We start from the raw sequence: 22,800 nt of genomic DNA, 5'->3' as shown, positions 1-22,800 counted from the left end.
GTGTCCAGGGCAGTCTGCAGTAGCTAGTTTGAATGGGCTCCCACTGACCAGAATGGACAAATGGGGGGTGGGGGGGAATCTCAAAAATATTGGTAATGGATTAGAACATCAGATTTTTTAAAAACCTAACCGAGTGCATATGACATACTTAATGAAAAGCTCAGGGGAGAGACCGGTTCTTTACAGAAGTGTTAGTGGGGGGAATCACAGTTTTATAAACTTAGGCAAGGATTACCAATTATTAAATCTACAGGAATAAAGGTTGTTGAAACAGGATATTCACAAGTACTCAAAGTGCCCCCAGAGATTACTTAATAATCCAAAGGCAGAAAGACGTGGTTCTAATGGCTATCCTCAGCCAACAGCACCCTACTCAGTAAACGAAGGTGCTGCCACAGTAAGGAAGCCTGTGTGGTGAGGCTCGAGGCACACGGGAGCATCTTTGCATGCAGTATCTGTTCTAATTGTAACTTCCCTCTAATGAGGAGGAAACTGACAGATCCAAGTTGAGAAATGATCTGCAAAAGAACAGGGCTCTCCCCAAAGGATGGGGGGCTGTTCCTATTGAGACTAAAACCCATAATAACCAAATGCAGTGCACCTTGAAGGAATCCTGGACCAGGTCAGCAGATGGCATTATTAAAGACACTTGGGACAGAGCACCTGGGCGGCTCAGTCAAGTGTGTGATTCTTGATTTGGGCTCAGGCCATGATCTCATGGTTCATGAGATTGAGCCCTGCGTTGAGCTCTGTGCTGATGGAAGGAGGCTGCTTGGGATTCTCTCTCCCTGCCTCATGCGTGCATGCACATGCACTTTCTCAATGATGAAAAAAGGCCCTCAGGACAACTGGTGAAATGCAAATGAGGATATAAATTATAGGACATTATTGAGTTAATGTTAATTTTTCTTAGGTATGATGCTAATTTAGGGGAAGGGAATGTGGGTGTTCATTACTCTGTTCTTTATTTTCCCCTAGGCTCGAAACTTCAAAAAGTTTTCAAAAGGGCAGTAAGTTAAAGTACCTTGCAACTTTCTTTTGCTGAAGCACCGATATCGGTGCTAAGAATTAACACTGATTAAGGAACACTCGTAGTTAAGGGGTAAATCACAGAAGGGGACAAACTCTTCTGCTTGTTGTCACCACTCCTGGCCTCCCCATTTTACTGCTTTTAAGAGACCATACTTGATTTGAAAGTACAACGAGAACTTACATTTTTGCTAGGGACGCACATGGGTGTCCCCTGTTTCACCTGACCTGCTTCCACAGTCACTCCCATCACTATTGGGTCTCGAGAATTAAAAATATACTGGGGGAGGATTTTCATCTTGCAGGGAAATACTGCTATGTGCCTAAAAGGAGGAGGAAAAAAAAACACTAAATTTTGAAGCAGACAAAAATCACTTAAACCTAAAAATATGAATATGAGGCTTCCCGTCAGATAAAAGCACTTCCAGGTGGTGCCAGAAAAGCAGGAAGGACGCTGCAGAATGACCTTGGTGGTGTCCACAATGGTCCAGTCTCCGGTCCTGGGTGCATCATCCCCTCGCCATCCCCTTACCCTCCTTCCCTCTGTGCTGTCACTTCCCAAGTCTTGAAGAAGCTGCATCACCGGAGCATGCGAAGTCTCTGCCCCAAAATTTAGATGGAGCTGAGAACCTCAACAGGACCCACGGTTGGGCACACAGGCAGTTGGCTCTGGGGACCACACAGGCATCAAACCAGTCACCTTCTCTCTACCATGTTCCCAAACCAGGTGACCCAAAGGCCACTTACTGAGCATGAGCTTCAAGTCTTTCACAGTGTCTAGTAGTTTTCTTAACCAAAGTCTTTTCACTTGTGGTTTCATGATTTCAAGGGAGCATATCCCAGTCTAAATCCCAATACTCACCTGGCAGTACACTTTAAATATGTACCCCAAATTGAGCCATTCTCAGGTCTTGCCTGGAATACTGGGAGCCTGATAAAACTCCTTGCTGCCTCCCTAAAATCCTCCAAGGGGCCTACTGAGTCCCACAATTTCTCTGACCTCATCTCCTACTGTTCTCTGCCAGATTCGATGTGGCTGCCTCCCAGTGCTGTCCTTCTGCCTGGACAACTCCCTGGTCTGGGAGGCTCAGGTCATTCCCTTCAGATCTCTGCTTGAACAAGAGACCCTATGGAGGGAAGCTGTCCCCAACCACACTGCTCTTCCTCCTGATTTAGGCCTTCCCTGCTCTGTTCTGCTTTTCAGCACTTCACCCTACTTCTCATGAGTTCATGGCTGTCTCCCCTGAGGTGCAAGAGGAGGGAACCTGGTCAAGGTTACTGCTGCCTCCTCAATAACCTGCAGCAATGCCACCTATACCAGGCAAGCTGTGAGGTCTGCTGGAGGAACAAGCTCTCTTCCCATGGAACACCTCACCTTATTTCATTTCCTCACCTCCCACGTTCTAATTTTGTTCCTTCTTTCCCATGTAATCTCAGATAAGGAACTCCAACAAGATAATTTTAGCAACTGCTAATCAATAATGAGACCCAGACCTGCCAATTTAAAAATTAAAAAATAAAAGGCTACACAGAGGATTTGTTAACACTGCTAGAATGCCTCAGATGGGCATTTATGGTTTATAACACATCATTTCAGGATGCTGCCTCTTCCAGATGAGCAAATGCCATGCTTCCACTGACCACACACCTTTCCGATACGGGTATCCCCTACATTTTGAAAGGTCACATGACACCACTTTGCTTTTATAAAGACTTATGTTAGTACCTGCTTTCCCTAACCAAAAAAGGAGGATTTGTGCTTTTATGAAAAAAGGCGAAAAGGAAAAATGTTTAGCATTTGTTTTGCAGTGAACCGTTAAAGAGGCAGTGGGCACCCCAGAGTGGCCCCACCAAACTTCTTCCCAAGAACCACACTCAACATCTCAGTATCATGCTGCCAGGGCTGTGAGCAAGGTCTGTGAGCATCTGGGCTTCATTTTGATTTTATCTGTTCTCAAGATGTGTCCTAAGGTATCAGAAGGGAGTGCTCAAAAATTTTTCCATATAAATTAACAGTAATTACTTCTTCACTATATGCCAATTCGGCTTACAGAAGGTTTCACAGGAATGCTCTACTTTCGGATAGTGGGAGAAACCTGTATTTGGCAATTCGAAGACCCAAAATAAGTAAAATCACGAACTTACTTAAATTCTTCTTGTTTCTGTTTCTTGTAGTCTTGTCTATATTTCGTAAAGGCATCAAATAAATGATAAATAATTTCTGCACTAAAAATTCTAACTCCTAAACTATCAGCCATTTCTTGTGCATCCCGTTCAATTCTCACATCAAAGGCCAAAATCACTGCGTACCTGAAAGGTTCAAACACAATAAAGACCATTCAATTAAACACAGAATATGTCAGGTAGGACAGGTTGAAGAAAATAGGTAATATTAAAGCCTTCACAGCAGGAGAGAAATTACTTACTGAGGATCATGTTCCAACATCACTGAGGCCTTCATGACATCTTTTTTATGGACTGGACCAATGTTAATTCCTGCATACTGTAGAAAGGGACTTTCTGAGCTTAATGGCCTGTGTCAGGTAAAGGAAACAGCACTACAAACCATGACTACCACGGACTCCCGTGGAGTCAGGATTACTTACGGGCACTTCTGATGTTTTCAGAAATTCAAGTAGAGCTTCCAAAGATCCCAGTGTAGAGGCCTGGACATAGACTCCTTTTTCTTCCAACTTGATAGCATTTAGCGTCTGCTTCAACTCATGGATCAACTCATCCTTGAAAAGAAATTAGATTTGACAAGGTTGTAAATATATCTCTATTATCAGCAGCTTACAGTAAGGCTGTGTTTCTCTTTTTAATTAAGTATTTACCTGAAAACATGAAAGCAAGCCTAAGAAAAAGTAAGGCACAGCAGAACCTGTACTGGAATGGAGAAGGAGATTCAGGGCCCATATCTGCAATGTGTCCCATACATCTGTCTTTAGATTACTAATGTTGAAATCTATTTAACCTCTGCTGTACTTGGCAAATAAGGTAGATGGGTGAGCTGAATGAAATGAGAATCTTTTCAAAGTTAAAAAGCATTACATAAATGTAATGTGTTGCGCTAGCCTAAAGGGTCTGCTTGACTGCCTTAAGCCTTAACTGAAATACCCTAACCTCAGCACCCTTTTCCTCAGTCACTGCTCCTTTAGGGATGAAGACATTCTCCCCAGAAATAACTATAACAGCTATGTTCATGCCATAGTTGGTACTGGCCAAAGAGGAATGCGTGCCCTGTTCTTACTGGCTCTAAGGTGGCCACTTCCTTGATGGTGGTGACCTGGTGCTGCCTGAAGAGTAACAGTGGTCTCAGTGTAGTAGATGAGCCGTGTGCTCGGAACAGTGCCATCTTCTCTCTGGCAAGCGAGTACATAAACTCAAAGTTTGACTCTGTGTAACTATGCTAGACTCCAGTGGACATCTGCTCCTACAGATAGGCAAATTTTAAAATGACTTCAAGATTATCTTGAGTTCTGTCTGCATATTCTGGTATCTAAAGTTTGTTTATTTTTGAGAGAGCATGTGGGAGGGGCACAGAGAGAAAGCGCCAAGCAGGCTCTGTACTGTCAGCGTGGAGCCCAACGCAGGGCTCAGACTCGTGAACTGCAAGATCATGACTTGAGCCGGAATCCAGAGCTGGATGCTCGACTGAGCCACCCAGGCACCCCTGCATATTCTGATCTTAAAAAACATGAATAGCTTCTAGCTTTTGTTTCATTTTTTATTTAAATAAAATGTGTACCTTAAAATTCTAGTCTATATAATATTAATGTTCATTCACAGGGCTGTGTAAACTGAAGTAATCTAAAAGCATCAACTGTTTGCTATGAGCCACCAGGTAAGGCTTCACAAAGACAAAGGTGCCCACTTCATTCATCATTACCAGCATGTGCCCTACTGACACACCAGCAGAACTCAAATAGCTTTGGAGGTTTAAAAAAGTAATTTACTTTAAGAACCGGGATTTCATCTTCTTTATAAGCCACCAGGAGGGGTAAGCCAGCCAATGTCTTCTCCAGGTCTTTTCCAAGAATCTTTACCCCCTGAGCTGCTTCTACTTCTTTATGCTTTTCATACTGGTTCTACAAAGATCAAAATATTTGTTACCACATTTATTGGAAAGTGGTTAATAGAAGATGATGTGAGAGACAGTATTTTCATGACACTGGGATAGGGAAATTTTTCTTAAAGTAAACATAAAAAGCAATAAACAAACATTTGTTTCATAAGATTCCACAGAAAAGGTAAAAAGACAAGTCACAGAGTAGAAGATGGTACAATACATACAAGCCACTAACAGACTAGTATCCTGACTACATAGACAAATCCCATGACTCTGTAATAAAGACAGACAATGCTGGAACACAGGGACATTTCACAAAGGAGTGAATTTAAATGGCTAATAAACATACAAAATAATAGCCAACCATATTTCAATCAGGCAAGTACCAAATGAAACAACAATGAGCTACCAGACGGGAAAAAATTTTAAACTCTGACAGCATCAAAGAGCTGACAAGACGTGACATAATGAAAATTCTAATATACTGCAGTTGAAAGTATAACTTGTTAGACTTACTGTGGACAACAATATGGCCTTATCCAGTAAAACTGGAGCTAAGTGTAAGTGAGGACTCAGCAATTCACTCCTAGGCATACACCCTGGAGAAACTTGCACAACTACACCAAGAGATAATACAAGAATATTCGTAGGAATGACACTGCTGGTAATAATAAAAGTTTTAAAACTGGAGATCGCCTACACTTTCCATCAACAGAAGAACAGATAAACCATAATATATTCATTCAGTAGAATACTACACAACCACAAAAATCAACAATAGCTATAGGCAACAACATGGATAAATCTTAAAAGTATTTTTTGACCAAAAGAAGCCAGATACAAAGGAATGGAAAAGGACTCCACATATATAAAGTCCATACAGATTTTTGAGAACCCCACACTCACGTATTGTTTAAAAAGGATATTAATTACTCTCATGGAAATGGAAGCAGTTAACTTTTAGGAATGTGGGGGACTGGGGGGGAGGGGGGGAGAGGGGAGGGACTAAATCAGTAAGAAGCACACAGGCTTCCGGGATATCAGCAATGTTCTGATTCTTTACCTGTTTGCTTCCTAAAAATTGGTTAAACTTGTCTTCTATGCTTATGGAATTTTGTGTATTAATGTTTTATTTCATAATAAAAAATGTTAGTAAGAGACTACTTAGCAGTGTAGAACCAAAATAATACACTTCAGTTTTCATGGAAAGCTTAGGTGGTAAATAAAAACTTGCACACATCTCCACTCTGACAGATGATCCTGTATGCGGGATTCAAAATAAGACAAGGAGCGAGAGCATATTAAGCCAACCAACTCTCGAAGTCAAGAAGGGACCTCAGCAGAACTTATACACAATGTACACATCCCCTTGTGTCAACACTTGCCACCCAGGCTTACCTTCACCCGTAATTCCTTCATAGGAGGAGGTAATAGGAGGCCTCGAATCTGAGTTACAATGGGCCCTTCTACTCCAGGAACGATAATTGTATCTCCTTCCTTCAAACGCCCATTGATCAGTATCACATCTATGGTGGTGCCCATTCCTGGGAGAGCCTTAACCTAAGAGACATAATCGCAAAGGGAGTGAAATATATGCTGCACTATACTGACTGAATCTAAGAGTAGGAAACATCCCCATCCAAGACCTCCATGTTAAAAACAAAAGGGAAAATAAACTGAAAAGCTGATCATTACCTCCATAACCTGTGCTCTTAGCTCCTCACAATGTGCAAGTCTCTTGCTCAACATGGTCTGAGTTAACTCGACAAGAAGGTAGATCAAACTTCCCATGCCATCACCAGTATGTGCAGAGGTAGGTACCAAGGACACAAAAGTACGGGGATCCTTGTTCTCATAAAACAAAGCTGCATTCAAACCCTAGAGACAGGAAAAGCAAAATCATTCCAAAAGGCCAAACTGGAAGGAAGTATCCAGAACAGCATGACTGGCTAGCTAATAGATAAGCAAATTACTCATCTTTCTGAAACTCCTCAAAAACACTCCAGATCATGTATAACCTGTAGGTATTAGTTGTATCATAGAAAAGCAGTGGCTTTCCCAGTCAACTTTATTTTTAAAATTTAAACATTCAGACTTTACAAAGACAGATCTTTGAAATATCAGCTTTCTAACTTAAAAAGGGATAAGGGAAAAGAATGGAGATCATTACTTGCCAGTGATAGGGGAACAGAACCAGTATTAGTGAAAATGCTAACTTTATTATAAGGACAATATAACAAAAGGAAAAATATTCTATAATATAGGCTCTTCACTAAGAAGGGAAAGTTTTCTTACCTGCTGTGCAAATTCTACAATAATAGCCTTTGCTCGCTCCTCAAATTCATCTTTTGTATTCTTTTTCTGCTTCTTTAAAGTAGCAGCCACATCAGAGTCAGGGCTCTTTTTCCAATCATACAACCTATCAATCTGGACAAAAATTTTTCATAAGAAACATCTTGAAAACATTCAGAATGCTAAGGAACTTAATTAAGTTCCTAAAGTTCCTAAAAACTCCTAGTGTATATTATACATATTCAGAAGAGTGTGAATTACTCAAATATTTTATTATACCAAAAAGCCCATACAACCCACTTAAACTGCAGTCCCTTAATTTATTTTCATTTTTAAATTTTTTTTAATGTTTATTTATTTTTGAGAGAGAGAGAACGTGAGTGGAGGAGGGGCAGAAAGCGAGAGGGAGACACAGAATCTGAAGCAGGCTCCAGGCTCGGAGCTGTCAACACAGCTCGAATATGGAGCTCAAACTCACAGACTGCGAGATCATAACCTGAGCTGAAGTCAGATGCTTAACTGACTGAGCCACCCAGGTGCCCCTAACTGCAGCCCTTCTTCAACTAGAAACTTCTGAGGTAACAAGCTGCCCATGAGCCTCCAAACCAGTTCAATGAGAGGCTGTCATTTGTTTGCAAAAGATGAGATCCTAGAATTATCCTGGCACTATTAGCATATGTTGCTGGAATTCCAAAATGGTTTTGTTTAGTAAATAAAAATAAGAAATATAGCAAATATCATCACCAGGAAAATTACAGCAAAAAAAAAAAAAAAATAATTGCATCCTATTTCAGAGAACAGTCCATTTTAATTGTTTTATTGCTCACATTAGATTTACTCTGTTAAATAAATCATGTACTTTCTTTCACTTTTCATAAGTGTGATGAATGGGTATAGACAGGAAAACTAATTAGTAGGAAAAAGAAACGAGCAAAATCCATTTCCTAAGTCTAGGGTTACAATATAAAGAAGCTTCCTCAATCTGAATGCTACAAAGGAGAAACATTAGTAAGTAGAAACAGATCCAGAAATGACAAAGTTGATATAATTAGCATACGAGATCCTTAAAACAATTATTATAAAATATGTGACTTTAAAGAAAAAATATGAAGAGCTTTAAAAAACAAATATGAAATAAAAATTTACTAGATAAGCTTAACAGTAAATTACATATTACAAAAGAAAAGACTGAAGGCCTTGAAGATATAGCAATAAAAACTCCCAGCTGAAGCATACAAAGAAAAAAGAATGAAAGAAAACCTTAGTCACTCATGAAAAACCTCTGAATAACCTAATTTTTGTAAACAGACGAAGACTATAAATCCACAGATCTAAGAAAATCATTACAAAATCTCACTAATGAACCTTTAAAAGGAAAGTTCTTAAAAACAATCACAGAAAAGGATATATTATATACAAGGAAACGAAGGACTATTAGAGATAAAAGCCATAAAGCAATAATGATGAAGGAAAAAAATATTTTTTAAATCTGGAATTCCATATTCAGAAAATTATTTGATCTAAATAATAAAAGCATAAAATATGTAAGCAGTGCTTATAACAGTGAGCTAAACTTACCCTCAAATATTTCTATTAGATAAGAAAAAAATATCTGAAATCAACAATCTAAGATTCCACCTTAAGAAGTTAGAAAGGAAGAGGACAGGAAAATCAAAGAAGAAAGAAGCAAATGATAAAATTAACACTGGAAATCAATGAGATATAAAATAAAACAATAGAGAATATCAATAGAATAAAGAGCTGGTTCTCTGAAATACAAATTTCTATACTGATAAAAGACAAATAAAAAACCAAAATAACCTGTACCTGTTTAAGAGATTCTATGCAGATATGGCTTCCTAGTGAATTCCATCAAACATTTAAAAAAATTCTATCATTTCTATACAAACTCTTTCAGATAATAAAGGACGAAATACCTTTCAACTCATCCTACAAAGCCAACATTACGCTAATATCAAAACCAGACAAAAGACAGTAAAGCAAAACTATAAAGCAAAGTCACTCATGAATACAGACACAAAAATCATCAACAAAAACTTATCAAATCAAATCAGGCAATACATGAAAAAGATAATGCATCATGACCAAGTAAGTGGGGTTTATTCTAGTAATGCAAGGCTGGTTTAACATTTAAAAATCCAAAAGTAATCAACAAATAGTGAACAACTGAACGTGCACATGTAAAAAAAACAACTTAGACACAATACAGGCCTTCCACTCTTCACAAAAATTAACTCAGAATAATCACAGACCAAAATGTAATACATAAAAACTCTAAAACTCCTGGAAGATAAAACAGGAGAAAATGTGATGACCTTGGCTGTGGTGAGGACTATTTAGACACCACAACCAAAGGCATAATCCATGAAAGAAAGAATATGATAAGCTAAACTTCGTTAAAATAAGTTTCTGTGAAAGTGAGTCTAGGGAATCAAACGAGAAGCCAGACTGGGAGAAAACATTTGCCGAAGACCCATCTGATAAAGAACCTATATCCAAAATACAGAAAGAACTCTTAAAACTCAAAAATAAGAATATAAAGAATCCAATTTAACAATGGGCCAAAGAATTTGACAACTCAGAGATGGCAAATAAGCATATGAAAAGATGTTCCACATCTTATGGAAACACAAATTAAAACAACAACGAGATACCACTACATACCTACTAGAATGACTAAAATCCAAAACTCAACATCAAATGTTGGTAAAGATGTAGCAACTGTCATTCACTGCTGGCAGGATCGCAAACCGTTACAGCCACTTGGGCAGTTTGTTCCAAAACTTAAAACTCTTACCATAACAATCCACCATCACACTCTTTGATATTCACCCAGAGAACCAGAAAACATATGCTTACACACAAACCTGCACAAAGAGGTTCATGGCAGCTTTTATTCCTAACTGCAAAACTTGAAAGCAACCAAGATGTCCTTCAATGGGTAATGAATAAACAGTAGTGTATCCAGACAACGGAATGAATTATTAAGCAAAATAAATGATCTTAAAACTAAAAAATGAGGGGCGCCTGGGTGGCTCAGTCGGTTAAGCGTCCGACTTCGGCTCAGGTCACGATCTCGCAGTCCGTGAGTTCAAGCCCCGCGTCGGGCTCTGTGCTGACTGCTCAGAGCCTGGAGCCTGTTTCACATTCTGTGTCTCCCTCTCTCTCTGACCCTCCCCGTTCATGCTCTGTCTCTCTCTGTCTCAAAAATAAATAAACGTTAAAAAAAATTAAAAAAAAAAAAAACAACAACTAAAAACTGAGCTACCAAGCCATGACAATACGTGGAGGAAACTTTAATTCTTATTTTTAAGTGAAAGAAGGCAATCTGAAAAAGCTTACTGTAAAATCCTATATGATTCCACCTATGACACTCCAGAGAAGGCAAAACTATGCAGACAGTACAAAGATCAGGGATCTTTTTGCCAGGGACTGAGAGATGGGGTAAGAAACAGGCAAAGTGGAAAGGATTTTTAAAGCAGTAAAAATAACATGATACCAAAATGTTGGATACATGTCATTATACATCTGTCCAAACCCACAGAATGTACAACACCAAGAATGAACCCTAAACTATAGACTTTGGGTGATAATGATGTGTCAGTGTAAGTTCATCAATTACAACAAATGTACCACTCTGGTGTGGGAGGGAGGGTGCTGATATTGGGAGGCTATGCATACGTGTATGTGGGAAATCTCTACCTTCCTGTCAACACTGCTATGAAATCTTAAATGGCTGTATAAAAAAAAAAGTCTTCATAATAAAATGTTAGTAAAGTCTCCTCAAAATATCAACAGTAACTCATGTTACAGAATAAAGAGGAAAAGCCACATGAATATCTTAAGAGAAGCAGAATAAGCCATCTGACAAATTTTAACATCTCATGACTTAAACAAGAGTAACACTTTAAGCAACCTACTGCTGACATCACATGTAATGGTGAAAGATCAAGTACTTCCCCCTAAGGTAGGGCAGAAAGCAAGAAGTCTGTCATTACTTCTATTCAACGTTGTTCCAGAAGGTCTAGTTAGTGCAGTCAGGAAGAAGAAAATTTACAGAGCACACGCATGAAGGGAAAAAGTAAAACAAACCCTTTATTTGCAGATAACATAATCATGTAGATGGAAAATCCCACATGATCTACAAAAGAAGCTTCTAGGCTTAATCAGTGAAATTAGTAACATCACAAGATTTAAAAATGAATACATAAAAATCAACTATATTCCTATATAAATTACAAACCCCAAAATTTTAAATATTTTTTATGTTATTCACATATGTTATTTTTTATTTTTATTCACATATGTTATATTTTATGTTATTCACAACAGCATCAAAACCATGAAAATACTATGGATAAATTTAGAAAAATATGTCCAACACATGGACAATAAAGGTACAAAATATCACCAAGAAGAAATAAAAAACTAAGTAAATAAATATAGAGATGTCATGTTCACTTATCAGAAGACTCAATTTTGATAAAATGTCAACTCTCACAGAATTTACCTACAAATTAAATACAATCCCAAACAAAATTCCAAAAGTCCTTTTGTAAAAACTAAGCAGATTCTGAACTTCATATGAAAATTCAAGAACCCTAAAATAACCAGAACAATTATGAGAAACAAAAAGTTAAAATTACCAATACCTGCTTTCAAGACATTACTATAAATTATAATAACCAAAACAGGGTAGTAGTGGCATAAGGAGAGATATACAGGTCAATGGAAGAGAAGATAAATACCAAAAAGGGACATATGTACATGGTCAATTAGTAGTCAACAAAGATTCAAAAGTAATTCAGTGCAGAACTGCTGGTCCAAGATGGCAATATATAGGGAGACACTGACCTCACCACCTCCAGGGACACACTAAAACTATACCTATTTACAGAACAATTCATCCTGAAGAAGAACGGAGAGCTAACAGCTTCTGTACAACAAAGACCATGTAGAGAATGGCAAGAGAGACAGAGACACAGAAACAAAGAGGACCCCCATCAACACTGCAAACTTCTGTGTGGAAGGATAGTACTGAAGGACTGTGAGTAGATTCATCTGCCCTGGAGTGCAGAAAAAAAGCTGTGGTTTGCGAAGACATCTAGAATATAAAGGAACCAGCTCCAGGTCAAGAGGAACTGTCAAGTGCCTTCACCCTGGCAGCGCGGACAGGAGCAAGGTCCAGGCATTCTAGATGGCCTAACACCTCAGTCAGCCCTGAGTCCCTAGCCCACACCCGACCCAAGCCATTCCATCAAGATGGCTCCTGTGCGGTGCAGCATACCAGGACATGCCTAGCCAGCCTCACTACATGCCTCACTACAGCTGCAGCTGTCCGTCAAAGTGACACAAACACAAAGCACCCTAGAACACTCAGGCCCACACCACTGCAGCTCCAGACAACTTGCCAGGACTCCCCTGGCTTAGAGCATATTAGAACCTCCCAACCCATACCAGCTTATACTCCAGACAACTTGCCAGGGAATCTCCTTCATGGAGTGCCCAAGGCACCCCCAGTCTGTACCCACCTTGGTTCTAGCTGCCCTGCCAGGACACCCCTGTGTGCAGTGACCCAGGACAATCCTTGCCCATACCTGCCTTGGCTTTAGTCACCCTACCAGGGCATCCCTGCATGGAGAGCCCCAGGAGCCCTAGCTCACATCCACTTCAGATTCAGCTGTACTCAGAGTGCATTCAATGCAGAGTGCCACAGTACTGCCCCAGCCTGTGTCCACTCAGTTTCAGCTATCCTGTCAGTGTTCTCTGCAAGGAGAGCCCCAGAATCCCCTCGGTTACACCCACTTCAGCTCTAGCTGTGATGCTAGGGTGCCCTCCATAAAAAGAGCCCTGGGACCCCCTGGCTTCCACCCATTTCAACTCCAGCTGTGCTGCCCTCTGGGTGAAGAGCCCCAGGAACACCTGGTTTGAACCCACTTCACTTCTGACTATCACACCAGGGTGGCCCTAGCATGGAGAATGCTAGGATCCACAGTCCATAAACACCACAGTCCAGATAGCCACCCCAACTCACCAAGCACATTCTACACAGGAACCCACACTCAAGATCATTCCCTCTAGTTAAGGAAAAATAGCCGTTCCACCTAATCCATAGAAATAAACAGAAGAAGTAAATCAAAATGACAAAAAGAATATACTCCAAACAAAGAAAAAGATAAAACTTCAGAAAAAGAATTAAATGAAATGGAGATCAGCAGTATGCCTGATCAAGAGTTCAAAGTAATAGTAATGAAGATGCTTACTGGACTGGAGAGAACCATGAATGAAGTCAGGCAGAACTTCAAAAAAGACATATAAAATATAAAAAAGAAGGAATCAGAGTTGAAGAATAGCAGATGAAAAACACATTAAAGGGATTCGATAGATCTGAGGATGAGAAGAATGGATCAGTGATTTGGAAAGCAGGGGAATGGAAAGCACCAAAGGGGGGAAAAAAGAATTTAAAAATAATTATAGAGTAAGGGATCTGTTGGATAACAGGGTAACATCAAGCAAACAAACATTCATGTTATAAAGGCCTGATAAGGAGAAGACTTAAAAAAAAGGGGCAGAGAACTTATCCTAAGAAGTAACAGCTGAAAAACGTCCCTACCCCTGGAGAGGAAACACATTCAGATTCAGGAGGCACAGAAAGCTCCAAAGGAGATGAAGCCTCACAAGGCAATCAGCTGACACTTCAGCAGAAATTTGCTGGCCAGAAAGGAGTAGAAAAGAACCATAATCAAGAACACTACCCAGCAAGATTAGCATTCAGAAATGAAGGACAGCTAAAGAGTTTCCCAAACAAAAAGGAGTTCTTCGCCACTACAACAGCCTTATAAGAAATGTCAAAGAGACTTCTGTAAATGGAAAAGAAAAGGCCATGAGAGAACAAAATTATGAAAGGAAAGAAGCCTGACAAAATAAAAAAGATGCAAAATATAACAATATATATTTAATATGCAGAGGAGGTAAATAAAAATGAAGTTCTTCTAGACGATGCTCAAACATAAGTGACCATTAACAGACTGCTATATACTTGGGATGTTATATACATGAACTTCATGATAACCACAAAACCATTAATAGACACACCAAAAAAATCCAATCATGACACTAAAGAAAAATCATTAATCACAAAAAAAGAGAGCAAGAGAAGAAAGGAAGAGAGAATTACAAAAACAACCAGAGAACAATTGAAAAATGGCAATAAGTACATCCTTATCAATAATTACTTTAAAGGTAAATGGTCTGAATGTTCCAATCAAAAAACATAGGGTGACAGAATGGTTAAGAAAACAGAACCATTTGGGGCACCTACATGGCTCAGTCAGTTAAGTGTTCAAACTCTTGATCTTGGCTCAGGTCATCATGATCCCACAGTTCATTGAGTTGGAGCCCCACATGGGGCTCTGTGCTGATGGCACAGAGCCTGCTTAGGATTCTGTCTCTCCTTCTCTCTGCCCCTCCCCTGCCTGTGGAGTGCTTGCTCTATCTCTCAAAATATATAAATAAGCTTAAAAAAAAAAAAAAAGAAAAAAAAATAGAACCATTTGCTGCCTACACATTAGCCCTGAACATATACAGAGTAAAAGAAAAGGGATAGAAAAAGCTATTCCACGTACATGAAAGTAGAAAGAAAACAATAGCCAGGGCAGCAATGCTAATATCAGACAAGAGACTTTAAAGCAAAGACTATTACAAGAGACAAAGAAGGACACTACAGAATAATGAAGAAATCAATCCAACAAGAAGATACCACAATTGTAAATATTTATGCACCTAAATAAATAAATAAAGCAATTATTAACAGATGTAAAAGGAGAAACTGCAAGTAATACAAGAATAGGAGGGGGCTTTAATACCCCACTTACCTGAATGGACAGATCATCCAGGTACAAATCAATAAAGAAACAGTATCTCTGAATGACACATTTGACTAAATGGACTTAACGGACATGTACAGTACATGCCATACACAAACAAAAGAATACATTCTTTTCAAGTGCACATGGAACATTCTTCAAGAAAGATCATGTTAGGCCACAAAATAAGTTTCAATAAATTTAAGAAGACTGAAATAATATCAATCTTTTAGAATCACAACAGTATAAAAATATAAATCAATTACATTTTTCTAGAAAAAAGAAAAAAAACTGAAAACAAACATGTGGAAGCTAAACAACATGGTATTAAACAACCAGTAGGTCAATGAAGACATCAAAGAGGAAATTTTAAAAATAACTTGACAAGGGGCACCTGCGTGGCTCAGATGGTTCATTGCCCAACTTTGGCTCAGGTCATGATCTTGCTGGTTCAGAGTTCGAGCCCTGCCTGGAGCCTATTTCAGATTCTGTGTCTGCCTCCCCCTCTCTCTGCCCCTCCCCAGCTTGTGCTCTGTCTCTCTCTCAAAAATAACATTCAAAAAAACTTTTTTTTTAATTAAAAAAAAATATCTTGAGACAAATGAAAACAAAAACACAACAGTCCAATATCTTTGTGATAACAGTGAAAGCAGTTCTAAGAGGAAAATTCATAGCAATACAGGCATATCTCAAGAAGCAGAAAAATCTCTGATGGGTACTGAGGAGGGCACCTTTTGGGATGAGCACTGGGTGTTGTATGGAGACCAATTTGACAATAAATTTCAAAAAAAGAAGTAGAAAAACCTCAAGTAAACAATCTAACCTTATACCTAAAAATGGAAAAACAAAAACAAAAAAAGCCCAAGTTAGTAGAAGGAAGGAAATAATAAACATCAGAGAAGAAGTGAATGAAAGAGACTATAAAAAAAACCAGGAAAAGTCAATGAAACCAACAGCTCATTTTTTGAAACGAAAAACAAAATTAATAAACCTTTAGCTAGACTCACTGAGAAAAAAGAAGACTCAAAATCAGAAATTAAAGAGAAGTAACTGACACCACAGAAATACAAAAGACTATGAGTTTATTACAAAAAAATTATATGCCAACAACTTTGACAACTTAGAAGAAATAATAATGGAAAACATACAATCTTCTAAGACAGAATCAGGAGGAAACAGAAAATCTAAACAGACCAATTACTAATAACAAAATTGAACCAATAATGAAAACAGTCCCAATAAACAAAAGTCTAGGACTTCTGAAACCAAATGGCTTCAAAGGTGAATTCTACCTAACATTTAAAAAATGGTTAATAGCTATTCTGCTCAAACTATTTCAGAAAATAGAAGAGGAAGGAAAATTTCCAAATACATTCTATGATGCTAGGATTACCCCAATTCCAAAACCAGACAAAGACATTACAAAAAAAGAAAACTGCATGCCAATGTCTAATGAACACAGATGAAAAAATCCTCAAAATATGAGCAAGTTGAATTCAACAATACACTGAAAAGGATCATTCACCACAACCAAGTGGGATGTATTCTAGGGATGCAAAGATGGTTCAATATCCACAAATCAATCAAGCTGATACACCACATTAACAAAATGAAGGACAAAAATCGTAAGATCATCTCAACAGATTCAGAAAAGGCATCTGACAAAAGCCAATATCCATTCATGATAAAAACTCAACAAAGTGGGTTTAGAGGGAACATACTGCAACATAATGAAGGCCATATATGACAAACCTTCAGCTAACATCATATTCAGTGGTGAAAAACAGAACTTTTCTCCTTAGAACAGGAACAGGGCAAGAATGTCTGCTTTTGCCACTTTTATTCAACATAGCATGGGAAGTCCCAGCAGTAGCAATCAGACAACAAAAGGCATCCAAATTGGTTAGGAAGAGGTAAAAGTGTCACTATCAGTACATGACAGGATAATACATACAGAAACCCCTAAAGACTCCACCAAAAATTTATTAAACTACATTAATTCAATAAAGTTGGAGGATACAAAATTAATATGCAAAAATCTCTTGCATTTCTATACACTAATAATGAAGTAGGAGAAAGGCAAGTTTAGAAAACCATTCCATTTACAGTTGTACCAGGAAGAATAAAATACCTAGGAACAAATTTAACCAAAACTGTGAAAAATCTGTACTCTGAAAACTCAAAGACACTGATATAAGAAATGGAAAATGACACAAACAAATACAAAGAAAGACCACACTCATGGACTGGAAGAATACTGTTAAAACGTCCATCCTACCCAAAGCAACCTACAGATTCAATGCAGTTCCAATCAAAATACCAAAAGCATTTTTCACAGAACTTTAACAAATAATCCTAAAATCTGTACAGAATCACAAAAGACTCTAAACAGCCAAAGCAATCTTGAGAAAAAATAACAAAGCTGGAAATAACACAATCCCAGATTTCAAGCTATAGTACAACACTAAAGTAATGAAAACAGAATGGTAGTGGCACAAAAACAGACACATAGATCATTGGAACAGAATAGAACTCTGAAATAAACGAATGCTTTAGGGTCAATCTGTTACAAAGGAGAAAGGAATATACAATGGGGAAAAATAGTCTCTTCAACAAATGATGCTGGGAAAACTGGACAAATATAAAATAATAAAACTGGACCACTTTCTAACACCATACACAAAAATAAACTTAAAATGTATTAAAGACCTAAAGGTAAGACCTAAAACCACAAAACTAGAAGAGAACAAAGGCAGTAATTTCCCTGACATCAGCTGTAGCAGCATTTTTCTATGTCTCCAAAGACAAGGGAAACAAAAATAAAAATAAGCTTATTGAGACTACACCAAAATGAAAACCTTTTGTACAGTGAGGGAAAATTTCAACAAACAGAAAGGCAACCTATGGAATGAGAGAAGGTATTTGCAAATGATATAGCCAATAGAGTTAACATCAAACATAAAGACCATCTACCATGCTATACACCCAAACACATATGATCCAAATTTAAAAAAGGGTAGAAAACCTAAATAAACATTTTTCCATCCATAAGACATCCAGATGGTCAAGAGACACCTGAAAAGATGCTCACCATCATTAATCATCAGGGAAACACAAACAAAACCACAATGAGATATCACCTTATTACAGAGTTAGAATGGCTAGTATCAAAAAGACAATAAATAACTAGTGTCAGTGAGGATGTGTAGAAAAGGGAGTCCTCCTACACTGTTGGTGGCAATGTAAATTGGAGCAACCAATGTGGAAAACAGTATGCAGTTTCCTCAAAAAATTAAAAATATAAATACCATTATAATCCAGCAATTCCACTACTGGGTGTTTACTCAAAGAAAATGAAAACCCTAATATAAAAACACAGAGGCACCCCATGTTTGCTGCAGTATTTACAATATCTGAGATATGGAAGCAACCTAAGTGTTCAATGACAGTTAAATGGATAAAGATGTGGTATGTACATGTACATACACACACACACACACACACACACACACACACACACACTACACACAATGGAGTATTACTCAGCTATAAAAATGAATGACATCTTGCCATTTACAACGTGGACAGACCCAGAGGATATTATGCTAAGTGAAATAAGCCTAACAGAAAAAGACAAATACCATATGATTTCTTATATGTGTAATCTAAAAAGAAGAAGAAGAAGAAGAAGAAAAAAAAAAAAAAAAAACAAGCAAACAACCAAAAAGTAGAAACAGACCCATAAACATAACAATGTTAGAGGCTGGAGGTGGAGAGGCATGGGTAAAATGGGTAAAGGGGAGTAAGAGGTATAGGACTCCAGTTATAGAATGTATAAATCACAAGAATGAATGATACAGCATAGGAATATAGTTGATGCTACTATAATAGTAGAATATACAGTGACAGTAGCTACATTTGTCAGCACAGCAAAACAATGTAGAATATAATAATCACTATGTTGTACACCTGAAACTAATGTAACCTTGTGTCAACTATACATCATTATAAAAAGAAATCAAAAAAGAAAATATAATCTTTCCAACAAAAGGTTTTGAACTGGATATTCGTAGAAAAAAAGTGTACCCTGATCCTTAAATTATACTATACACAAAAATTAACTAAAAATAATCACAGACCTAAATGTTAACTATCTAGAAACACTTAAAAATTTTCTTCATAAACTTGGGGTGGTTAAAGATTACTTACAGAGAACATAAGAAACACAAATTATAAAGAATTCCCACACATCAGACTTCACCAAAATTAGAAACTTTTGCTTTTCAAAACGCATCATCACGAAAATGAAAAACCAAGTCCTAGACTACAAGAACATACCGGCAATACGCATAACTGACAAAAGACTTATATCAACAATAAAGAACTCTAAAAATTCCACAAGACAACAATCTAATAAAAAATGAACCAAGATTTTAAAATAGTTACTTCACAAAGAGAGAGATGACAAATAAATACATGAAAAGATTCTTGATGCCATTAGTCATGACAGAAATGCAAATGAAACCATAATAATTTAGCATTACACACTTACTACAACAGCTGTAGGTAGAACAAATGCTGGCAAGAATTTGCAGAACTGAAATCCTAAAATATAAAGTGGTATGATCTCTTTGGGAAAATGTCACTTTCTAATTAAGTGAAACATATAAATACCACTTGACCCAGCAGTTCTCTTTTTAAATAGTTACCCAAAAGAAATGTCAACCCAAAGACCTGTGGAAATGTTCATAGCTGCTTCCTTAATAAGCTAGAAGTGGAATCAATGCAAATATTCTTCAATTTGTAAGTTGGATGAAGTGTGGTATTATTCAGATGATGAAATATTACTCATCAATGAAAAGGAACCACTAATGGTATATGCAACACGGATAAATGCAAAATAACAAGTGTGTGGAAAATGCCAGACTCAAAAGATTACACACTGTGTAATTCCATTAATATGAAACAGTCTGTTTTATAGACTGATCTGATGGGAGGATCAGTGTTTGGGCTTGACAAAGGGGGTAGGCTTACTGTAACAGAATATGAGGGAACATTCTGGAAATATGGAGATGGTCTATCCGATGGTAGTGGTTTTATATGTGTGTATAAATCTGTCAAAATACATTTAACTTGGCATGAGTACATATTCTTATATGAAAGTTATACTATGGCACATTTGTTTAATCACAAAAATTTAAGAACCATGTCTTCACATTTAATTTTTCAGGGGAGCTTACCTTATTGAGTGCAACAATGAAGGGACATTTTTTAGATTTCAGAAGGTTAATAGATTCAATTGTTTGGGGCTCCAAACCATGCATAATATCAACGACTAAAATAGCAATATCACAAAGAGAGCTTCCTCTGTTTCTTAGATTACTGTTGAAAAGAGGGGAAAAGATGAATAAGTAGAAATCTTAAAATTACTATTCTGCTTAAACAAATTTTTAATTTCTTTGTAAAACCTACAGAAAAAAAAAACCAAAATGAAGCACACGCATTAACATTCAAGTGCCATTAGCCCTTAACTTGCCAAATGCTTATCTGACACAGTGAATTGACATCAGCTGGAATGAGTTAGTTCCAGAAGTTACTCCAATATTTCTGCAAATTGTACTGGCCAAGTTTTTTGCGCTAAGGAATATGGCCAAGAGGCAACAGGATAAATTCCACCTATAATGGGTTTCACAGGAGACAGACCAAGTATGTATTAGGATTTGGTCTTTCAAAGTATAAAAGATCTCTACAAAATACAAGTATCCAAATAAAGTACTGCATATTCAGTAAGGCACAGATAAGGATCAATAGTGGGACCACACATCTTAAAATACAACCCAAAAATTGATTAATCAGACGTTCTGACTCACTGAACTTTTAGGCTTAATCGTTTCAAGCAGTTTGGTTTCAAGTTGCTCTTACCTGAAAGACTCATGGCCAGGAGTATCAATAATCAGCATCCCTGGAATTCGTACATTCTCTCTATCAAACTAGAAAAGGTGAAGAAAAGTGGAGAGCTTCAGGAAGCCAAACTTTATAAAGTTTCTTATAAAAACAATTATTCTGCCATGAAAACTTAAAAATATCACCACTTCCTTTTCTAAAAAATGGTTTTAAAACAGTGAGTCAAGCAGCAAAGCACAACAGTATTTTCATTAATACCAAAAGGAGCTTTGCAAGTAAAAAAATAAGAAAACATTCTCTTTGTTAAGGTCATAAAAATTTTTGAGCAGATTATCAGTAAGTAATAAATGACAGCAGTCATCTTAGAGTGACTATCTATAAAAAGGTGACATGCAAGAAGAGGTTCTCGCTGTTTGAAAAATGTATCTGTTCCAACTTTAAAGCAATTCTAAGCTTTGAAAAATATCCTAAAATACATTTTAAAGAAAATTTACCTCATCAACCTGAAATATCTTTAAGAAAGACTTCATATGCTGCTTTATTTAAATAACATCATAAACACTTAATTTTCTGGACAAAAGTTCATTAATGAATGGAAAAAAATTACAACATGCCTGATATGCACATTCTCCTTTAACCTAAAGTGTGGCACTGACCAACAAATCTCTCTCTCACGCACACACAAAACTTTTACTTGTTTATCTATACTTTTTGTCAATCTTCAAATGATTTTTCAAAATCTTATCTCCTGTTCTATGTCAAAATGATTCATCATGTAAAACCTCTCATATTTGCATACTGGTGATCTTAAATCAACATTCACTGGGCACCATAATTATTTCTATTTTGTATTTCTGGAATACAAAAAAATAGAATTGTCATATAAAAGTTATCCTGAGAACTTTAATATACGTCTAATAAAAATCATGCTCTTTAATGGTGTTCTAAAATAAAACCAGATTTCAAGTTCTGGCAACTAGTGGAATGAGCTGTTGAAAAATCTCCAATGACTAACATAGAAATACCAGATAAATTACAACCAAGATAAATTCTAAATTATGAATTTAAAAAACTATAATTCAAGAAAATGGTGCTCAAATATTTTAAACTACATACTGAGATGGAACTGGAAAATTTCCACATAACTGGAAAACTGACCTGGAACAATCAACACCAAGATGCAGAAAGGCCACATTACTTATAAAAGGATGAAAACCAGCTTGTGATCAAACTTGAAAGGCAATAATTTATGTGAGAAGAAACCAGCGTAACATTTAAGATATTTAAGGAAAGGAAATGAGAATCAAATATTTTATATGGAGCCAACTGACTTTCCAGGATGAAGGCCACAAAGTATACAATATTCAAAAACTCAAAGAATATTATTCCCATTATTCCTTCCTTAGGAATCTACCAGAAAACAAGCTTCATAAAACATAATCTCAACCAAACCTCCCTTCCCCAAACTGGAGACAAATTTGTAGACCCTTTCTATATACTAAACTAAGACAAAATAAGGAGTAGAGACACATTAGCATGTAATAATTTATCATGTGTGTCATTTATCAATTTTATTACTTCTCAGTTCCAAATTTACCCTTTTCACCTGCTCTAGGATAA

At 37.2% G+C, this 22,800-nt stretch overlaps 1 protein-coding gene across 3 annotated transcripts in view; it reads right to left on the bottom strand.

The window, feature by feature from the left end:
* The window catches only part of EIF5B (eukaryotic translation initiation factor 5B), a 93,863-nt gene that overhangs the window by 2,733 nt on the left and 68,330 nt on the right, over window positions 1–22,800 (bottom strand). For all 3 annotated transcript variants that reach the window (XM_040454027.1, XM_040454029.1, XM_040454028.1), the window contains 10 exons: window positions 21,199–21,266; window positions 20,517–20,658; window positions 7,394–7,525; window positions 6,794–6,976; window positions 6,497–6,658; window positions 4,986–5,117; window positions 3,636–3,767; window positions 3,456–3,532; window positions 3,175–3,339; window positions 1,214–1,352 (listed from right to left, as the gene is read on the bottom strand). In XM_040454027.1, the coding sequence (XP_040309961.1) occupies window positions 1,214–1,352; window positions 3,175–3,339; window positions 3,456–3,532; window positions 3,636–3,767; window positions 4,986–5,117; window positions 6,497–6,658; window positions 6,794–6,976; window positions 7,394–7,525; window positions 20,517–20,658; window positions 21,199–21,266 (1,332 nt within the window). The remainder of the gene's footprint in view (window positions 1–1,213; window positions 1,353–3,174; window positions 3,340–3,455; window positions 3,533–3,635; window positions 3,768–4,985; window positions 5,118–6,496; window positions 6,659–6,793; window positions 6,977–7,393; window positions 7,526–20,516; window positions 20,659–21,198; window positions 21,267–22,800) is intronic.

Source organism: Herpailurus yagouaroundi, unplaced genomic scaffold (genome assembly GCF_014898765.1).
Source record: "Herpailurus yagouaroundi ecotype Mexico unplaced genomic scaffold, PumYag 210, whole genome shotgun sequence".
In the NCBI taxonomy this organism is placed as follows: Eukaryota; Metazoa; Chordata; class Mammalia; order Carnivora; family Felidae; genus Herpailurus; species Herpailurus yagouaroundi.
Note: the sequence above shows the minus strand (reverse complement) of the source record. Positions and strands in the feature narration are given on the sequence as shown.